The 22,090-nt window shown below is 45.4% G+C and overlaps 1 protein-coding gene across 4 annotated transcripts in view; it reads right to left on the bottom strand.

Moving 5' to 3' along the window:
• Positions 1-22,090, bottom strand: part of arhgef10la (Rho guanine nucleotide exchange factor (GEF) 10-like a) — a 254,732-nt gene that overhangs the window by 140,169 nt on the left and 92,473 nt on the right. For 2 of the 4 annotated variants that reach the window (XM_061892200.1, XM_061892204.1), the window contains 5 exons: positions 21,369-21,539; positions 12,586-12,731; positions 9,673-9,845; positions 4,790-4,905; positions 884-1,011 (listed from right to left, as the gene is read on the bottom strand). In XM_061892200.1, coding sequence (XP_061748184.1) covers positions 884-1,011; positions 4,790-4,905; positions 9,673-9,845; positions 12,586-12,731; positions 21,369-21,539 — 734 coding nt within the window. The remainder of the gene's footprint in view (positions 1-883; positions 1,012-4,789; positions 4,906-9,672; positions 9,846-12,585; positions 12,732-21,368; positions 21,540-22,090) is intronic. The other 2 variants (XM_061892202.1, XM_061892203.1) reach the window with 2 other exon arrangements.

Raw genomic sequence — 22,090 nt, 5'->3', positions numbered from 1 at the left:
GCTTTAAAAGTTTCTCTATCTCGATGAAGATCTTCCTTTATTACCTCCTGCTTCGATTGAAAGTCCAGTTTAGAAAACTGTATTATTTTAGATATGTAATCCTCCATGTTAAAAGTGCAAGCGAGAAGAAAAAATAAACACACGCTGCTCACTCTTGCTGCTTGTTGTCACTTCTTCTGCAGCCGAGTAGTCGCAAGAAGGATCACTAGCGCCCTCTACCACCAGGAGGCGGGAGTCATTTAATGACTCATATTTGACACACGCAGCTACGGTATATTAATAAAACATAGCTGCTTACTGTTCTTTTTAGCATATTCAATAGCTTGGACCTTAAATCCTACTGAATAGCTCTTAATCTTCTTCCCTTTATGCGATTTCAAATGATTGAAATCAGCCTCCTCCATTTTGAAAATGATGACAGGTGAAGTGTCACTCGTGACGTGACGAGTTTGACCCTGCGGAAATTCTAGACATGCGCTAATAAAAATAATATTTTGCAAAAGGAGTTTGACCCGGCGTTAATCCTGAGCCGGCGGTACTGCTAAGCATGCGCTAATTATTTTGCGAAGCGAGTTTGACCCGGCGGCAATTCAAGGCAGGTGCATACTATATACTCAAGGAAATACGGTATGTCACCTATGCAACACCTGCATAATCATTCACAAATAATTCACAAATTCATAATCACAGTTGTTGTTTACTTCCCCTCTAATTTCAAGTATGCGCTCGCCCAGCGGATACTGATTTAGAAACCACTTCCTGCAAAAAACTAAAAACTGTTGGGGATTGTTGAAAGCAGCAACAACAACAACAACAACAAGAAGAATAAGAAGAAGAAGAAGCTTTGAGGCGAGAACAAAGCAGCGTTGGTGATTGTACGTACTTGTCAGGTCTGCCGGGCACCTGCAGGCGTAAGCGGCATTTGTTGGCACTCTGGATCTGCTCCTCTTTGATACGGATGAACCTCTGCAGAGCCAAGCACCAGTCCTGGGCCACTGTGGTGTTCAGGTTCTTTGATGGAGAGGCAGAGGAAACACGTTCAAACAACCCAAAAAATGTTGTTTGTTTTATTTGGGACAACAGAAAAGGACGTTAAAAAAATATATATCAAAGCATTGCAAATGAGGAGCAGAAAAGAAGTTTTGTAACAATTCTAATATAACTGCTGCTAGAGTTGTATGGTATACCAGTACTAGTCCAGTGCTGCGGTACTAATTAATCATATTCGGTACTATACCACCTCCAAAAATAGTACCTACCCCGCCATAGTCAGACGTACTGTGCTTCAACATACGCCTTTTTTATGGTGTGTGCAAAAGGACCCCAAAATGGTACTTATTAGGAGACATTATCTTCTGTTTTGTTTCGCAAAATTAAACAAAACCAACTTTTCTTACCTATTGGTACCTGCTGATGTGTATTTGGGATCTGCATAAGTCCTGAAAATGTGCGTGCTCTTGTTGTGGGACATTCATCCTGCGCTGATGCCATTTCTAATATATAGTAGCGTACACTTCTCACTGATATCTGGCAGTAGATTCGCTATGGAAGCGCTAAAAACTAGCGATAAAACAAAGATGGCGGGGAAAAGGCGCTGTCAAAGTGGAGGCACACAACGCAACTTGTACATGATGTGTAAAACACCATCAATGCAACATGTTGAGTAAAGAACCACCATCACAAGTTCTGTAGACCACAAGGAAGTCTTAAGTGTAGAACAAAAATATCATAATAATATGACTCCTTTATCGCGCTAATGGTCAGAGAAATGCGGTCTATCTTTAACTGTCCATCCATCCATTTTCTACCGCTTGTCCCTTTTGCGGTCGCGGGAGCCTGTCTCAGCTGCATTCGGGTGGAAGGCGGCGTACACCCTGGACAAGTCACCACCTCATCACAGGGCCAACATGGATAGACCGACACCATTCACACTCACATTCACACACTAGGGACCATTTAGTGTTGCCGATCAACCTATCCCCAGGTGCATGTCTTTGGAGGTGGGAGGGGCCTATCCCCAGGTGCATGTCTTTGGAGGTGGGAGGGGCCTATCCCCAGGTGCATGTCTTTGGAGGTGGGAGGGGCCTATCCCCAGGTGCATGTTTTTGGAGGTGGGAGGGGCCTATCCCCAGGTGCATGTCTTTGGAGGTGGGAGGGGCCTATCCCCAGGTGCATGTCTTTGGAGGTGGGAGGGGCCTATCCTCAGGTGCATGTCTTTGGAGGTGGGAGGGGGCCTATCCTCAGGTGCATGTCTTTGGAGGTGGGAGGGGCCTATCCCCAGGTGCATGTCTTTTGGAGGTGGGAGGGGCCTATCCCCAGGTGCATGTTTTTGGAGGTGGGAGGGGCCTATCCTCAGGTGCATGTTTTTGGAGGTGGGAGGGGCCTATCCTCAGGTGCATGTCTTTGGAGGTGGGAGGGGCCTATCCCCAGGTGCATGTCTTTGGAGGTGGGAGTGACCTATCCCCAGGTGCATGTCTTTTGGAGGTGGGAGGGGCCTATCCCCAGGTGCATGTCTTTGGAGGTGGGAGGGGCCTATCCCCAGGTGCATGTCTTTGGAGGTGGGAGGGGCCTATCCCCAGGTGCATGTCTTTGGAGGTGGGAGGGGACTATCCTCAGGTGCATGTCTTTGGAGGTGGGAGGGGCCTATCCTCAGGTGCATGTCTTTGGAGGTGGGAGGGGCCTATCCCCAGGTGCAAGTCTTTGGAGGTGGGAGGGGCCTATCCCCAGGTGCATGTCTTTGGAGGTGGGAGGGGCCTATCCCCAGGTGCATGTCTTTGGAGGTGGGAGGGGCATATCCGGAGGGAACAAAGCAGTCACGGGGAGGACATGCAAACTCCACACAAAAAAGATCCCGAGCCCAGGATTGAATTTAGGACCTTTGTATTGTGAGGCCCATGCACTAACCCCTGTTCCACCGTGCTGCCATATCTTTAACTAATTGCCAGTCATTTGTGTAAATGTGTTTTCATTTGGTAATAAAAGGCTGAAAGAACATCCAGAGCTGAGGTCAGTGTGGAGGTCCACTTCCTGCATGCATTCATTATAAAATAAAAAAAAACATTTCACATTAAAAGCATTCTGTCTCCAGTCACACACCACCAGCTTTGTATTTTCTCTATTTGCTGGCTGGCGTGCAGCCATGTTACCACGGGGACATGTTCATGTTCCTCTATTAGCACAGGAGGGCAGAGGTGGCACCATTACCCTAAGAGGCTCTTCTGTGATTGTTGAGTACCCCCCCCCCGCCCCCCCCCATCTCCACCATCCAAGCACGCCACCCCTGCTGTGCGTAAATAACACTCCTACCGCCTTCGCAGTGGCAGACTACTGGGAAGTGTCCTGATTTGAACGCCGCGGGGAGCGGCAAACTTTGCTTTGCAGCATAACCAATGTGACAAGTGATTGTCTGATCATCTTAGTGCCACCTTTGTCACGCGGGAATGCAACATTTTGAGTAATGGCGACGCCGCTCAGGTATTTTCCTACACGTTTTTTATTTATGGACATGACGGAGTAATAAATGTGAGTCAAGCCACACGGAGCACTTACAAGCAGAAGCAGACAGGAGAGGGAGAATGGACGCATTTTGCCTTTAAGACTGACGACAAAGGTGAAGCTATGAAACAGCGCTAGCTAGCTCGCGGTTACTTCTAAATCACTAAACATCAGCTCAAAGGACATTTCTGACAAGTACCATTATCACTGCAGGACGAGGAATAGCTGAACATGCGCTCCTCAATTGGACTTGGACAAGACTTAGACAAACTATTGATCCACAAGGGAAATTGTTCCACACAGTAGTTTAGTTTCAAAGGATGGAAAGAATAATTCAGGTATTAAGTAGACTAAAATGGAACATAGTAGCAATATCAAGTATAACATATATGTAATGTTTACATATTATACATACATGCCCGAATGCAGCTGAGATAGGCTCCGGCACCCCCCGCGACCCCAAAAGGGACAAGCGGTAGGAAAAGGATGAAAGGAATATATACATAATATATTTTCATATAATGTATACAATATATATAAAAAAATCAAAATTACCATGTACAATATTATACAATATTTGTAACAGCTGCAGCAAAAAACTAAGTAAACAAATGGGCGGCTCGATACAAATACCGACTGTAACGATACCAACAAGTACAAGTGCCGTACATAAATCGATACTACAACGATAAGACTGATATCTCAAATGATCCCAAAATCTTTTGTCATATTTTATTGTTTATAAACCTAGGAAATACTTGAAGAATAACTAACGTATGATCCTGTAACTACCTTTAAAATGTGTGGTATCATCCAAAACTAATGTCAAGTATCAAAGAAGAGAAGAATAAGTGATTATTACTTTTGCACAGAAGTGTAGATAAAACATGTTAAAGCAGAAAATAAGCAGATATTAACAGCAAATAAACAAATGGGTTGATTATGCATTTTCTACTGCTTGTCCCTCATAATTTTTGGCAAAAATATACATCGGGAAATAACACGATATGTTGCAAACTTATTTAATGCAGGAATTGTTCTTCAATTGCAAAAATAAACGTACATTTAACGCGTCGCGAGATTTTTTGGGGTCAAAATAAAGCCAATAACCACATTTTTTGAGGTCCTGTGTACTGAAAAGTATGGAAATACATTTTAGTAGTGGTAGTAAAATGTAAACATCCCAAATATTTGCTGCCACATTTACAGTATCCACTAAAAAAGTGTTGTAGTAAAAGATGTTGGGGGGGGGGGCACACATCTGTGAAGTGGAGGATGATGGCAGAGGATGTACCTGGTAGGTCCCCTGCAGAGTTCCCACCAGGAGCGTTACATCTTCCACCACACAAAGGTCATGCTGGAGCTCCTGCAGTTCCTGGTAAAGCCGCGGAGGACCCAGGAGGGATTTACCTAGAAAATATTTAAGAGTGGTGAAAATATTTACAATTTGCTCACAGTTGCATTTTTTTTTTAAAGCAGAAAGTATAAGATAAACACCATCTTCAGTTTAACACAATGTATAGTTTATTAAAAGTCTCTTCATTTTTCACAATTACTAATAGTTGTACATATGATTTTTTTACACCAAAATTAATTTATTATTATTATTATTATTATTCTCCAGATTTTGTCGCGCTCTACCTTCCACACGTTTCACCCGATTCAAAGTGTTCCAACTTCAAACTGTTCAGCATAATCGGGAATGGCGGGCTTTCCTTTGACAAATTACGAAAATTCCCAGATCTCCAGGAAATGTTTCCGATTTAAAATGAATTGGCCATTTTTCAAGCTTCATGAATAATGCGTTGTCCTTCAATAATAGTAAACAATCCCAGTTTTCCAAGATTTTCCAGTTTTTAGGGACATTTGATTTGGACAAATGATTTGTCCGTTTTTTAAACTTCCACAATTCCCACATTTTTCAACTGATTAAAACCATTCCCCTTTCAATATCAACTCATCCTGGAAAATCAAACAACTTTACTTCTACGTTCAACACATTTACAGGAATTCCTGTTTATTTCCAAACTTTTGTAGTGTGATGACTCCTTTTACACACACACACACACACACACACACACACACACACACATACACATATATATACATACATACATATATATATATATATATATATACATATATATACATACATACATATATATACTGTACATATACATATATATATTATATTTATGGATACACATACATATATATACACATACATATATATACAGTACATGTATATATATACATATACATATATATATACATACATACATATATATACAGTACATGTATATATATACATATATATATATATATATACATACATATATATATATATATACATATACATATGCATATATATACATACATATATACATATATATATATATATATATATATATATATATATATATACATACATACTTTACATGCAGTCGGCTTTCGGCCCCGACCAATTTTTTTAGCCAAGTCAAAAAGTTTGGACACCCCTGCTGTAAATTGTAAAAAAAGGCATAACTGCAAGTGAATAAGTGTTTGCGTGCCCTGCAATTGGCTCGGCTAATTTCCGTTAGCCTGTCAATGAGCTGCTTCATTATACGTTAGCATTAGGCTAGGAGCATTAGAGACAATCTGCACCCTGTATCGTCGCATTGCTTTTTTCAGCTTATTCCAAAGTGTTTTATTAATTCAACATGATTCCTGCATGTACTTGCACTCCCAGTATATTGAAGTACTTTGATTTACAGAGGCTTCATGGTGCAGAATATCAATAAACCAACTCCAGTTATTTATTTTATAGTGCAGGCTGTCTTACATTTTACAATAAGCAGCAGTTGGTAGCTCTGATTTAATATATTTAAAAAAAAAGTCTGTCTTATTTGAAGGAAATGTCTTCAGTTAACTGTTCATAGAGCGAGTGATGGCAGGAATGGTCAATGAGAGGTGCAAGACCTTCGCTGTGCAAAACAACGACTGGACTTGGAGCAAACTGGAATTCCAACAAGCTGCCATGTGGAATGTGTTGAAGGGAAGCAAACACACTGAGGACTCGGAGACAACAATGTGTGGGACTCCAGGTCACAGAGAGACTGTGTTGGTTCCAAACTGCCGAGGTAGAAGTAAAAGAAGTCTGCTGCGCACATCGATCGTCATCATTACTCGCCTTTCTGAGAAAGTGTTATTCAGCGATATGTTGCCCTTTGCTGGGTCAACAGGAAGGCAGGTTGCTTATTAGACCTGAAACTCCGCATCGATTCTCAGCGCTGCGCCGGCGTCTCCCGCCCCTACGGCAGCGGACTGCGACACCTGTCCCAGCTCCCTGGACACCGCAGACACTGCGACAAGTGCCTGATTCAATTCTGGAGGTAGATTGGACTGCGGAGGAGTCGTGCAGCGCCGAGACGACGGCGTGATTAAGTGAAAGGAGATCACAGGCGCGAGGAGGGCTTAGTGAGGCACGTTCCTCGGTCTGTGGTCCATCCTGGTTGGGGGAAAGGAAGAGTCCAAACGTCAGAGGCGGGATGCTTATTTCCAGAGTTCAATCATGGAGCTTTGGTTTTAATGGGCTCTCTGACAGAGGAAGCCTGTGACATCCGTCATGTGTCAGCAAATCAATAGGTGAGAGAAGAAGGCCTGGACTTCTGCCAGCTTCACAGAATCCTCCGCAGGTCCCGTGTTGGCTTCAGCGAGAGGGCTGAATGTGGCGAGATGTAATCCGGCGTAATCCGGCGAGCACGGATACGGTTTTCACGCTTGCAAATGGATGTCCATAAGCTAGCTCACCGCCACGGAGCCCAAAGGGGTCCAAGCCCGCCATGTCTGCAACGGAGCTCCCAGCCTGAAGCTCGCCGCTGGATTTGAAGACAATGTCAAACGTGACGCTCAAATTAAAACCATTTGTCGGATCTTCATCCAAAACCTGCTGGAACACATGGCCAGTGAGGGAGATGTAATGGGGGCGGAACATAAAGTGACACAGGTAATGGGAGACACGACCACGAGTCCACCGCCAGAACACCCAAACAAACACAAAGCCCCCAAAACCCACAGGGAACAACAATAACACAATGGAAGCAGAAGTTAACAACTACTCAACAAAGCTTTTCATTCGGCCTGCTGAACATCACCCGAACAGACTTGATGAAACCCTTCAAAGCAGCAGCGGGTGACTAGAAGAAGACGGCGCTGTCGACCCTGAAAAACTATCTAAATAAACCACGAAAAATCTGACTTTCAACAGTGACTGGACAACAAAGTATGAACGTATTGAAATTGTGGATTTTGTGATTTATTTTATATTTGTAGTCGTGTTGTTTTCGACAGTCTCCAAGGAATATAACCCGCGGAGGCATCTACAGACGAAACCTCAACATTTCAACGCTGTGAGCCCAAACAAAAACTGACCGGCGGGGACACGAGAAAAAAATTTTTATTTCACGACCGACTCTCTCTACAAACACCCGGCGTTAATAGTGTCATACATATATATATATATATATATATATATATATATATATATATATATATATATATATATCCATCCATTTTCTACCGCTTATTCCCTTGTGGGGTCGCATGGGGTGCTGGCGCCTATCTCAGCTACAATCGGGCGGAAGGCAGGGTACACCCTGGACAAGTCGCCACCTCATCGCAGGGCCAACACAGATAGACAGACAACATTCACACTCACATTCACACACTAGGGACCATTTAGTGTTGCCAATCAACCTATCCCCAGGTGCATGTCTTTGGAGGTGGGAGGGGCCTATCCCAGGTGCATGTCTTTGGAGGTGGGAGGGGCCTATCCCCAGGTGCATGTGTTTCGAGGAGGGAGGGGCCTATCCCCAGGTGCATGTCTTTGGAGGTGGGAGGAAGCTGGAGTACCCGGAGGGGACCCATGCATTTACGGGGAGAACATGCAACGCACTAACCCCTCTGCCACCGTGAAGATGTATATATATATATATATATATATATATATATATATGTATATATATATATATATATATATATATATATGTATATATATATATATATATATACATATATATATATATAGTATGTATATATATGTATATATACATACATACATACATACATACCATATATATATATATATATATATATATATATATATATACATACATATATACATACATAAATAGATATACATACATACATACATATATACATACATAAATATATATACATACATACATACATATACACATACATACATCATATATACATACATACATACATACTATATATATATATATATACATACATATATACATACATAAATAGATATACATACATACATACATGTATACATACATAAATATATATACATACATACATACATATACACATACATACATCATATATACATACATACATACATACATACATTATATATATATACATACACACACACACACACACACACACACACACACACACACACACACATACATGTATCATAAATGTGAATTTTTCTTACTAAAATGTCGAGGCTATATGCAAATATTTAAATATACAATGATTCGAATGAAGGACTCTGCTTCACGATACAAACTTTTTCGGTTTACAAATCAAGTTCAAGGAGCAATGAAGCTCCAAATAGAGGTTCCACTGCTGTATGTGCAAAAATGCTGACTTTGCTTATGTTTGAAGAAAAGGAATGACGAGTGAAAACCTTCTTTATGCATTACTGCCTTCTTGGGGATGCATGTGGAGTTTTGTCAAGCTGTAATTCTCTGCGTGGGATCTGCCTTTCAACCTCTAACTAGCACCACTGCCTCCCTAATTGGGCCTTGAAAATGGCGGAGCAATCCCTGCAGATTGATGACTGCACTCTGGCCGCGTTTGTGGTCTATCAGAGAGTGAAATGAGACGGCGGCGATGCTCGAGCAGGGGGCCGCCCACCCCCGCGTCGCTCTTTAAGACAAAGCGCCCCGGGCCGGCGCGGGAAGGAGTGGCCGTCATCGCCAGCCGCCTCACAAACACGTCCTCCATCAGAGTGACAAGCACAGCGGCCACGTCTGCAGCTCTCGAGGACGCTAACAGATTAGTCTTGCAGAGTCACACTAAAGTGAAGAGATGAAGTCCAACAAGACGCAGGCGGGACCTGCAAGAAAGACTGGCTTGGTGTGGGCATCTCCTCACCTGAGGCCTGGGCGAGGCTTGGCCGCCTTGTGCTGCTGGGCTGGAAGACCAGGTCTTTGCTCTGGCTGGCCTCCTGACCCACTTCCACCACCTGCACCTGCTGCAAGGGGGCGCTCCACTTCATGGTGTACTTGGGACCCACCGGCACCAGGCTGCTGATATCTGGCGACCCCCTGACAAGAACAACATGAGGACCGTGGTTATGTCGTACCAGCACTTGTCCAATGTTGACTTACATTCTCAGACGTGTTTGTCTAAGTTCAGACTGGCCAATGTCATTTTAATCGGGGAAAAACGTCAATGCCTCTTTTTCAATGTTAGCATTTAAGCTAGCTTTGTCAGTATAGAACAGTGTCACCGGTCTGTGAGGTAATCAGTGTAATCAACAGTATAAGGGCAGCACGGTGGACCAGGGGTTAGTGCATGTGCCTCACAATATGAAGTTCCTGAGTAGTCCTGGGATCTTTCTGTGTGGAGTTTGCATGTTCTCCCTGTGACTGTGTGGTACTCCGGCTTCTTCCCTCCTCCAAAGACATGCACCTGGGGATAGGCCCCTCCCACCTCCAAAGACATGCACCTGGGGATAGGCCCCTCCCACCTCCAAAGACATGCACCTGGGGATAGGCCCCTCCCACCTCCAAAGACATGCACCTGGGGATAGGCCCCTCCCAGCTCCAAAGACATGCACCTGGGGATAGGCCCCTCCCATCTCCAAAGACATGCACCTGGGGATAGGCCCCTCCCATCTCCAAAGACATGCACCTGGGGATAGGCCCCTCCCACCTCCAAAGACATGCACCTGGGGATAGGCCCCTCCCACCTCCAAAGACATGCACCTGGGGATAGGCCCCTCCCAGCTCCAAAGACATGCACCTGGGGATAGGCCCCTCCCATCTCCAAAGACATGCACCTGGGGATAGGCCCCTCCCACCTCCAAAGACATGCACCTGCTCGGTTGGTAGAGCGGCCGTGCTAGCAACTTGAGGGTTGCAGGTTCGATTCCCGCTTCCGCCATCCTAGTTACTGCCGTTGTGTCCTTGGGCAAGACACTTTACCCACCTGCTCCCAGTGCCACCCACACTGGTTTAAATGTAAATTAGATATTGGCTTTCACTATGTAAAGCGCTTTGAGTCACTAGAGAAAAGCGCTATATAAATATAATTCACTTCATTGGCAACACTAAATGGTCCCTAGTGTGTGAATGTTGTCTGTCTATCTGTGTTGGCCCTGTGATGAGGTGGCGACTTGTCCAGGGTGTACACCACCTTCCGCCTGATTGTAGCTGAGATAGGCGCCAGCCCCCCCCGCGACCCCGAAAGGGAATAAGCGGTAGAAAATGGATGGATGGATGGATATATATATATTGAGAGAGAGAGAGAAAGAGAGAGAGAGAGAGAGAGAGAGAGAGAGAGATAGAGAGAGAGAGAGAGAGAGAGAGAGAGAGAGATATGAAAAATTATATATACATAAAAATTAGTATCCATCTTCTTCCGCTTATCCAAGGTCGGGTCACGGGGGAAGCAGCCTAAGCAGGGAAGCCCAGCTGGTCCAGCTCCTCCCAGGGGATCCCGAGGCGTTCCCAGGCCAGCCAGGAGACATAGTCTTCCCAACGTGTCCTGGGTCTTCCCCGTGGCCTCCTACTGGTCGGATATGCCCTAAACACCTCCCTAAGGAGGTATTCGGGTGGCATCCTGACCAGATGCCCGAACCACCTCATCTGGCTCCTCTCCATGTGGAGGAGCAGTGGCTTTACTTCGAGCTCCTTCCGGATGGCAGAGCTTCTCACCCTATCTCCACCCAGCAGAGGCCGTGATCTTGTCCTTTCGGTCATGACCCAAAGCGCATGACCATAGGTGAGGATGGGAACGTAGATGGAGCGGTTAAATGAGAGCTTTGCGGCATAGCTCGGTTGGTAGAGTGGCCGTGCCAGCAACTTGAGGGTTGCAGGTTCGATTCCCGCTTGTGCCATCCTAGTTACTGCCGTTGTGTCCTTGGGCCAGACACTTTACCCACCTGCTCCCAGTGCCACCCACACTGGTTTAAATGTAACTTAGATATTGGGTGTCACTATGTAAAAGCGCTTTGAGTCACTTGAGAAAAGCGCTATATAAATATAATTCACTTCACTTCACTTCACTTCCGGCTCAGCTCCTTCTTCACCACAACAGATCTATACAGCGTCCGCATTACTGAAGACGGCGCACCGATCCGCCTGTCCATCTCACCATCCACTCTTCCCTCACTCGTGAAAATGTTGCTTGAGTTTTGGGTCATATAAATAAATGCAATGATACTTTCAAAGTATATTTCCTGATTTACTCACGTTGTTTACAAGATGGCGACAAAATTAGGGCATTTGGAGAAATTCCAGATTAGGCATGAGGTACTTAGTGAGCTAGACGTGCGACCGTGCCCACGGGCCGTAGTTTGGACACCGTAGTTTGGTGCAGAACCTCAGTGCACGCTGCGAGGAGGGTCTCATCGCCATTCATGTATTCATGCAATCACCAGCGTGATCAGCCTGTGCAGACACTGGAGGGCGGGCAAAGTCAACTCCGGAGAGAAATGATACATGCGGAGATAATTACTGTGAGCAGAGGTCTGCAAGGTGCATCTCGGACAAAAAAAAAAGATGGACTAAAACTCTGCTTGGTTGTGTCCAAGATGACTCACTGAGGGAAAAGATGTTCCCTGTCACTGAGAGACTAATCTGGGACTCCTGTCGCTGTCATTTGGCATTTTAGCGTTTGTTTCAGGCTGATAGAGCGCCTGCACACTCAGATAGCGCCTCAAAGCCCTGGCAGACTTTCCACGGCAGAGGACCCTCAGAGCGCCGCAGAACTTAATTGCTGTTTGTTTCCCTTGGAAACCTGAGCACACCTCAGTCTTTGCATTTGTGGGCGGGGACTCACTTGACGTTTATGTTGGCGCAGATGAGGACGTCGTCGAAGAGGAAGACCTTGCGCTCCTTGGATTTGAGGACTTGTCCCCGCTCGCCGTACACGGTCTCGATGAGCGTCTCGCACTGGACCAGAGACCCCTGCTCCAGGTTCAGCTGCTGCAAGGATACAGAGGTCAGAACTGTCTCATGGGGGGTCTGCCACACAGCTGGAGGTCGCTCGCCAACACAGATGGTGGTGAGACCCTCATCACCCACTTTCACTTTCATGCATCCAGAGGCTAAGAAATCCAGAACTGTGCACAAAGTGCAAGCAGTAGCATGTGATAACAACAATGGATTCCATTCTAGACACTAAAAGGTCTTTACAGTGAGAACTACTGGCAAGTGAAACCTCCATTTACAAAACCCTTCGTGTTCGAACCCGTCAATGTGCGAGCCACAGACCGGACACGTATAAAGTAAAACTTCCATTTACAAACCCCTTATTGTAAAGACCCCTTATTGTATGAACTTTCCACAGACCGGACAAAACTAAAGTGAAACCTCCATTTACAAACCCCTTAGTTTACGAACTTGTTCATGTGTGAACCACAGACCAGACACGTATAAAGTGAAACCTCCATTTACAAACCCCTTCGTGTTCGAACCCGTCAATGTGTGAACTACGGACCGGACACGTATAAAGTGAAACCTCCATTTACAAACCCCTTAGTGTAAAGACCCCTTATTGTATGAACTTCTCAATGTGCAAACCGCTGAGCGGACACAAATAAAGTGCAACCCCCATTCACAAACCCCTTAGTATACTAACTTTTCAATGTGCAAGCCACAGACCGGACACAAATAAAGCAAAACCTCCATTTACAACCCCCTTATTGTACGAACTTTTAAATGCGCGAGCCACAGACCGGACACGTTTAAAGTGAAACCTCCATTTACAAACCCCCTTCGTGTAAAGACCCCTTATTGTATGAACTTTCCACAGACCGGACAAAACTAAAGTGAAACCTCCATTTACAAACCCCTTAGTTTACGAACTTGTTCATGTGCGAACCACAGACCAGACACGTTTAAAGTGAAACCTCCATTTACAAACCCCTTCGTGTTCGAACCCGTCAATGTGTGAACCACGGACCGGACACGTATAAAGTGAAACCTCCATTTACAAACCCCTTTGTGTTCGAACCCGTCAATGTGTGAACCACGGACCGGACACATATAAAGTGAAACCTCCATTTACAAACCCCTTAGTGTAAAGACCCCTTATTGTATGAACTTCTCAATGTGCAAACCGCTGAGCGGACACAAATAAAGTGCAACCCCCATTCACAAACCCCTTAGTATACTAACTTTTCAATGTGCAAGCCACAGACCGGACACAAATAAAGCAAAACCTCCATTTACAACCCCCTTATTGTACGAACTTTTAAATGCGCGAGCCACAGACCGGACACGTTTAAAGTGAAACCTCCATTTACAAACCCCTTAGTGTAAAGACCCCTTATTGTATGAACTTTCCACAGACCGGACAAAACTAAAGTGAAACCTCCATTTACAAACCCCTTAGTTTACGAACTTGTTCATGTGCGAACCACAGACCAGACACGTTTAAAGTGAAACCTCCATTTACAAACCCCTTCGTGTTCGAACCAGTCAATGTGTGAACCACGGACCGGACACGTATAAAGTGAAACCTCCATTTACAAACCCCTTAGTGTAAAGACCCCTTATTGTATGAACTTTCCACAGACCGGACAAAACTAAAGTGAAACCTCCATTTACAAACCCCTTAGTTTACGAACTTGTTCATGTGCGAACCACAGACCAGACACGTTTAAAGTGAAACCTCCATTTACAAACCCCTTCGTGTTCGAACCCGTCAATGTGTGAACTACGGACCGGACACGTATAAAGTGAAACCTCCATTTACAAACCCCTTAGTGTAAAGACCCCTTATTGTATGAACTTCTCAATGTGCAAACCGCTGAGCGGACACAAATAAAGTGCAACCCCCATTCACAAACCCCTTAGTATACTAACTTTTCAATGTGCAAGCCACAGACCGGACACAAATAAAGCAAAACCTCCATTTACAACCCCCTTATTGTACGAACTTTTAAATGCGCGAGCCACAGACCGGACACGTTTAAAGTGAAACCTCCATTTACAAACCCCTTCGTGTAAAGACCCCTTATTGTATGAACTTTCCACAGACCGGACAAAACTAAAGTGAAGCCTCCATTTACAAGCCCCTTAGTTTACGAACTTGTTCATGTGCAATCCACAGACCACACACGTATAAAGTGAAACCTCCATTTACAAACCCCTTCGTGTTCGAACCCGTCAATGTGTGAACCACGGACCGGACACGTATAAAGTGAAACCTCCATTTACAAACCCCTTAATGTAAAGACCCCTTATTGTATGAACTTCTCATTGTGCAAACCGCTGAGCGGACACAAATAAAGTGCAACCCCCATTCACAAACCCCTTAGTATACTAACTTTTCAATGTGCAAGCCACAGACCGGACACAAATAAAGCAAAACCTCCATTTACAACCCCCTTATTGTACGAACTTTTAAATGCGCGAGCCACAGACCGGACACGTTTAAAGTGAAACCTCCATTTACAAACCCCTTCGTGTAAAGACCCCTTATTGTATGAACTTTCCACAGACCGGACAAAACTAAAGTGAAGCCTCCATTTACAAGCCCCTTAGTTTACGAACTTGTTCATGTGCAATCCACAGACCAGACACGTATAAAGTGAAACCTCCATTTACAAACCCCTTCGTGTTCGAACCCGTCAGTGTGTGAACCACGGACCGGACACGTATAAAGTGAAACCTCCATTTACAAACCCCTTAATGTAAAGACCCCTTATTGTATGAACTTCTCATTGTGCAAACCGCTGAGCGGACACAAATAAAGTGAAACCCCCATTTACAAACCCCTTAGTAAACTAACTTTTCAATGTGCAAGCCACAGACCGGACACGTTTAAAGTGAAACCTCCATTTACAGGCCACAAGCTCCTTAATTTACAAACTTTTCAATGTGCGAGCCACAGACCGGACATAAATAAAGTGAAACTTCCATTTACAAACCCCTTATTGTACGAACTTTTAAATGCGCGGGCCACAGACCGGACACGTTTAAAGTGAAACCTCCATTTACAAACCACTTCGTGTTCGAACCTGTCAATGTGTGAGCCACAGACCGGACACGGATAAAGCTAAACCTCCATTTACAAGCCACAAGCCCCTTAGTTTACAAACGTTTTAATGTACGTACCGCATTGCGGACATTAATTAATTACAACCTCCATTTACAAAACCCTTAGTGTACGAACTTTTTGATTTGCAAACCCCAGACTGGACACACGTAGAGTGAAACCTCCATTTACAAGCCACAAGCTCATTAATTTACAAACTTTTCAATGTGCGAGCCACAGACCGGACACAAATAAAGTGAAACCTCCATTTACAAACCCATTAGTGTGCAAACTGTTCAATTTGCAAACCACACATACCGTGAAACCTCTATTTATAAACCCCTTAGTGTACAAACTTTTCAATAAGCGAACCGCAGACCAGACAAAAGTAAAGTGAATCCTCCATTTACAAACCCCTTAGTGTACGAACTCTCCGATTTGCGAGCCACAGACCAGACACAAATAGAGTGAGCCTCGATTCACCAAAAAGTTTCTATAGTGAAGCAGAGTTCTCCATAAGAATCAACGTAATCATGAATAATTATTTTTAACCTCGACAAAAGTCCCTATTTTAGTTTAAAAAAACTGCACACTTTGAAGAAACTACAATATAAACTCTATCTGGAAAGTATTCCCAGCGCTTCACTTTTTACACATTTTATGTGACAGCCGTTTTGCGAAATGGAATAAGTTTGTTTTTTTCCTCAAAAATGTTTTGGAAAGCATCCCCAGACCATGATGCCTGGCATTCATGCCAAAGACTTCAATCTTTGTCTCATCAGACCAGGGAATTTTATTTCTCATGGTCTGATTCTTTCAGGTGCATTTCGGCTAACTTTTTACTAAGAAATGGCTTCCGTCTGGCCCTCTAGCATGCATGCCTGAGTGCTGGATTGCTGGAGAGATGCTTGTCCTTCTGGAAGGTTCCCGCCGCCAACATAACAAGGAGGCAATAGCTAAACAATCACTTTTTATCCAAACCACACAACATTACAGCAAGCCTAAATCTCAACACACACACACACACACACGCGCACACACACACACACTAGTCTCATTATGCTCCACAACGTGAACCACCATGTTGCTGCAATATTAAAACAAAAAAGGGAACATAATTTTACTTTGTGTTGGCTAATATTTGTTGAACACTCTGGTAATTTCGGAGTAGTAAATGAGCAGTGGCTTCAAGATGTCACCGCTGGTGTTAGCACAAATTAGCACTGGGAGGCGATCCTTCATTGCCTTGCGTCCCGGTAGTGTGTTCTCCGCTGTGATAAAGGTTCATTGTAGTATCTTTTTCGGTCTCATCACAGTTGAAGACTTGCTGCGGGACAAAGCCCTCTTCGATGATAAAATCCTCGAACTGATGGTTCCGTACGCTAAAATACTAGCTCAAAGCGGTTGCCTGGCAACCCAGAGCTAAGCATCGAGATTGTGAGAGTTTGGACACATGTGAAGAGTTTCTGATCGCACAGAGTGATCTTTAAGAAGCTCTAACCAGCGCAAGGTAGGACTATTGTGGCAATAAAAAGGTCAGAAGTGGCAGCATCCACTAGGAAGTAGTCCAAGTGATGAAGAAAATACACTTTGGTTAACGATTCAGCCTCGGCGGACATCCTCCTTGTATTGGGCAACATAATAGTTTAGTATCTAGTTTATTTGCTGAAACTACTACTACGCAAAAGATGGATGGACAAATTGTAATGATTTAAAAATTGAGCATAAAGATAGAGGGTTTGTACTAAATTTAAGCACCTAATAAAAGACGCGGTCTATGCAAGAGGAAAGGGTTTTATCTGGAGATCTTCTATAGCTTCTTTTACGAGTGCTTAAATCAATATGTCCACTTTTACGCATTAGGCGCCAATCCGAAGCTCATCTCACAACGCTGCCAGCGGCACCAGGTAATTCAAATATGGATTTACACTTCCGATAAATTGCTGTTTGTGTGTCCGCCTTAGACGTGGCTTCCGCCGATGCATCTTTACCGAATAGGACGTCTGGTCTACCGCAGCGAGCCGCTGTCTTGCTCCGGGCCAGAAGCCATAAAGGGAGTGATTGGTGGTTTAATGGCTTTCTTCAAGGGGACGCCGGCTGTAAGACTGTATCCCTAATGTCTGCGCTATCGGAGCACCACGGTGTGTGCGTGAGACGCCCTTATCTGTCCTATCCGGCCAACGTCGGCAGTTTGAGGGGAGGAATGAATATTTCATCGGGCGGTTATGCGGGCAATAGAAGCGGCAGTCTCCCATTCCGCAGTGTCACTGCAGCAATTGGAAGAGTGCAAGGGAGAATGTGTGGGTGTGCTGAATGTGGCTTGGCGTTGTCTTGCTGAAATAAGCAGGGGCGTCCATGAAAAAGACGACGCTTAGATGGCAGCATTTGTTGTTCCACAAGCTGTGTGTACCTTCCAGCATTAATGGTGCCTTCACAGATGTGTAAGTTACCCATGCCTTGGGCACTAATGCACCCCCATACCATCACAGATGCTGGCTTTTGAACTTTGCATCGATAACAGTCTGAATGGGTCACTTGCCCTTTGGTCTGGATAACACAATGTGGAATATTTCCAAAAACAATTAGAAATGTGGAATCGTCAGACCACAGAACACTTTTCCACTTTGCACCAATCCATCTTAGATGATCTCGGCCCAGAAAAGCTGGCGGCGTTTCTGGATGTTGTTGATAAATGGCTTTCGCTTTGCATAGTAGAGCTTTAACTTAAACTTACAGATGTGGCGACCAACTGTATTTAGTGACAGTGGTTTTCTGAAGTGTTCCTGAGCCCATGTGGTGATATCCTTTAGAGATTGATGTCGGTTTTTGATACAGTGCCGTCTGAGGGATGGAAGGTCACGGTCATTTAATGTTGGTTTCCGGCCATGCCGCTTACGTGGAGTGATTTCTCCAGATTCTCTGAACCTTTTGATGATATTATGGAGCGTAGATGTTGAAATCCCTAAATTTCTTGCAATGTCACTTTGAGAAAGGTTGTTCTTAAACTGTTTGACTATTTGCTCACGCAGTTGTGGACAAAGGGGTGTACCTCGCACCATCCTTTCTTGTGAAAGACTGAGCATTTTTTGGGAAGCTGTTTTTATAGCCAATCATGGCACCCACCTGTTCCCAATTAGCCTGCACACCTGTGGGATGTTCCAAATAAGTGTTTGATGAGCATTCCTCAACTTTATCAGTATTTATTGCCACCTTTCCCAACTTTTTTTTTTTTACGTGTTGCTGGCATCAAATTCTAAAGTTAATGATTATTTGCAAAAAAAAAAGTTTATGAGTTTGAACATCAAATATGTGGGCTTCACGGTGGCAGAGGGGTTAGTGCGTCTGCCTCACAATACGAAGGTCCTGCAGTCCTGGGTTCAAATCCAGGCTCGGGATCTTTCTGTGTGGAGTTTGCATGTTCTCCCCGTGAATGCGTGGGTTCCCTTCGGGTACTCCGGCTTCCTCCCACTTCCAAAGACATGCACCTGGGGATAGGCCCCTCCCACCTACAAAGACATGCACCTGGGGATAGGCCCCTCCCACCTCCAAAGACATGCACCTGGGGATAGGTTGATTGGCAACACTAAATGGTCCCTAGTGTGTGAATGTTGTCTGTCTATCTGTGTTGGCCCTGCGATGAGGTGGCGACTTGTCCAGGGTGTACCCCGCCTTCCGCCCGATTGTAGCTGAGATAGGAGCCAGCGCCCCCCGCGACCCCAAAAGGGAATTAGCGGTAGAAAATGGATGGATGGATGGAACATCAAATATGTTGTCTTTGTAGCATATTCAACTGAATATGGCTTGAAAAGGATTTGCAAATCATTGTATTCTGTTTATATTTACATCTAACACAATTTCCCAACTCATATGGAAACGGGGTTTGCACATACATACACACACACATATATATATATATATATATATATATATATATATATATATATATATATATATATATAGCCATGAGTGTAAGTGGAATAAGTGAGCAAGGAGGGAAATAGGAGAAAAGGAGAGAGCGCTCCCCAGTTTCCAATTAAATGTCTCATTTAGCGTCTAATTCTTTTCCTACAGCGCAGCATTGGTTCAGATGTGCAGCTAAAGGACGCTAATGGAGAGACAACACACTTCCGCCATGTTGCTGTGAAAAAAGGCAGCAGCAGCTAGGAGATCACTTTTCTAAATAAAAAATGCAATCAATTTCCAAAATGTTTCTCCTTTGACAAGAATGTCCAAACTTTTCGACGCCTTTATTTACCCACACACAAATCATAATATGGACAGACAACTTATAACACGCACACTCTGATTACACACACACACTGAGATACAGACACACACACACACACACACGCACACACTGAGATACAGACACACTGAGATACAGACACACACACTGAGATATAGACACACACACACACACTAGTACACAAACACGTGAATTGGATTACAGACACACAGATTGAAATACATGTTTACATATAATTTTGCTAAACAACCCTTCCATAGAAAACAAACAAAACGAAGAAGGACAAAATCTGGATTACCCAGCAAGTCTTCATGTGCTGAGTAAATACTATCTACTTCAACAACGATGTATTGACATACTGGTGTCATATGTGTACATATTGTCTCTGCTGAAGTACTGTGGTTGTCAAAAGGTCGATACTGATAAGAATTGGCGCAGATAATTGGACAATCGTGTAGCTAATGTTACAACTAATACCTTTTTAAAAGAATATCTTACTGCTTGGAATGAGTCTAGTTCAACACATGCTTCCAGTTCTGCAGTAAGACTCGAACAGCATGTTTCCCTGACAAAGTTTATGTTATGTCGGGCCGACACCCGGGTGTCGGCCCGGTGCGCCCTCCCGGGTGTAGGCCCGGTGCGCCCTCCCCGGTGTCGGCCCGGTGCGCCCTCACCAGGTGTCGGCCCGGTGCGCCCTCACCAGGTGTCGGCCCGGTGCGCCCTCACCAGGTGTCGGCCCGGTGCGCCCTCACCAGGTGTCGGCCCGGTGCGCCCTCCCAGGTGTGGGCCCCTTGCGCCCTCCCAGGTGTGGGCCCCGTGCGCCCTCCCAGGTGTCGGCCCGGTGCGCCCTCCCAGGTGTCGGCCCGGTGCGCCCTGCCAGGTGTAGGCCCGGTGCTCCCTCCCCGGTGTCGGCCCGGTGCGCCCTCCCAGATGTCGCCCGGTGCGCCCTCCCAGGTGTCGCCCCGGTGCGCCCTCCCAGGTGTCGCCCCGGTGCGCCCTCCCAGGTGTCGCCCCGGTGCGCCCTCCCAGGTGTCGCCCCGGTGCGCCCTCCCAGGTGTCGGCCCGGTGCGCCCTCCCAGGTGTGGGCCCCGTGCGCCCTCCCAGGTGTGGGCCCCGTGCGCCCTCCCAGGTGTCGGCCCGGTGCGCCCTCCCAGGTGTCGGCCCGGTGCGCCCTCCCAGGTGTCGGCCCGGTGCGCCCTCCCAGGTGTCGGCCCGGTGCGCCTTCCCAGGTGTCGGCCCGGTGCGCCCTCCCAGGTGTCGGCCCCGTGCGCCCTCCCAGGTGTAGGCCCCGTGCGCCCTCCCAGGTGTGGGCCCGGTGCTGTTGAGTGTTCACCTTGCTGAGCAGACGATCGCTGACGCTGCGAGCCAGCTGCTGAGTCTCCGCGATCTGGTCGGCGACTCGCTTCTGCTCGTTGAGCTTCTCCGCCAAGGTCTCCAGCTCGGTGAGGGCCAGCTGCAGGGGCAGGCGGTCCACGTGACCCTTAGGTGTGTTCTTCAGCATGTCCTGCACACAGCAGGTGCTTTTACTTGTGATCATTGACACATTGGATGAAGATTTATTTCAACTGTCATTGATTGTCAAGACTGATGCACACCTTTACTGACAAGGTTCAGGTGTATGCAGATGGTGGCATGTTCCATCTGGCAACATTTTCTTTAAATTACTGTATTATGTTTAATGTGTTACTAATCATAACTATATCCAAATCTCCAATATTTTTTTAGGTTATCAAAGTTTTCAATATTGCGAACCACCTCCCCCCTCTCTAGTAACGTGGGACAAGCGGTAGAAAATGGATGGATGGATGGGTTACAATAAACTTTCACCAGCTTGGTACCTGCAGCAAGTGTATGTTTGGTACCTGCAGCAGGTGTATGTTGGTACCTGCAGCAGGTGAATTTTTTGTACCTGCAGCAGGTGTATGTTTGGTACCTGCAGCAAGTGTATGTTTGGTACCTGCAGCAGGTGTATATTTGGTACCTGCAGCAAGTGTATGTTTGGTACCTGCAGCAGGTGTATGTTTGGTACCTGCAGCAGGTGTATGTTTGGTACCT

Source organism: Nerophis ophidion, linkage group LG02 (assembly GCF_033978795.1).
Source record: "Nerophis ophidion isolate RoL-2023_Sa linkage group LG02, RoL_Noph_v1.0, whole genome shotgun sequence".
NCBI lineage: Eukaryota > Metazoa > Chordata > Actinopteri > Syngnathiformes > Syngnathidae > Nerophis > Nerophis ophidion.
This window is presented reverse-complemented; position numbering and strand designations above follow the sequence as displayed.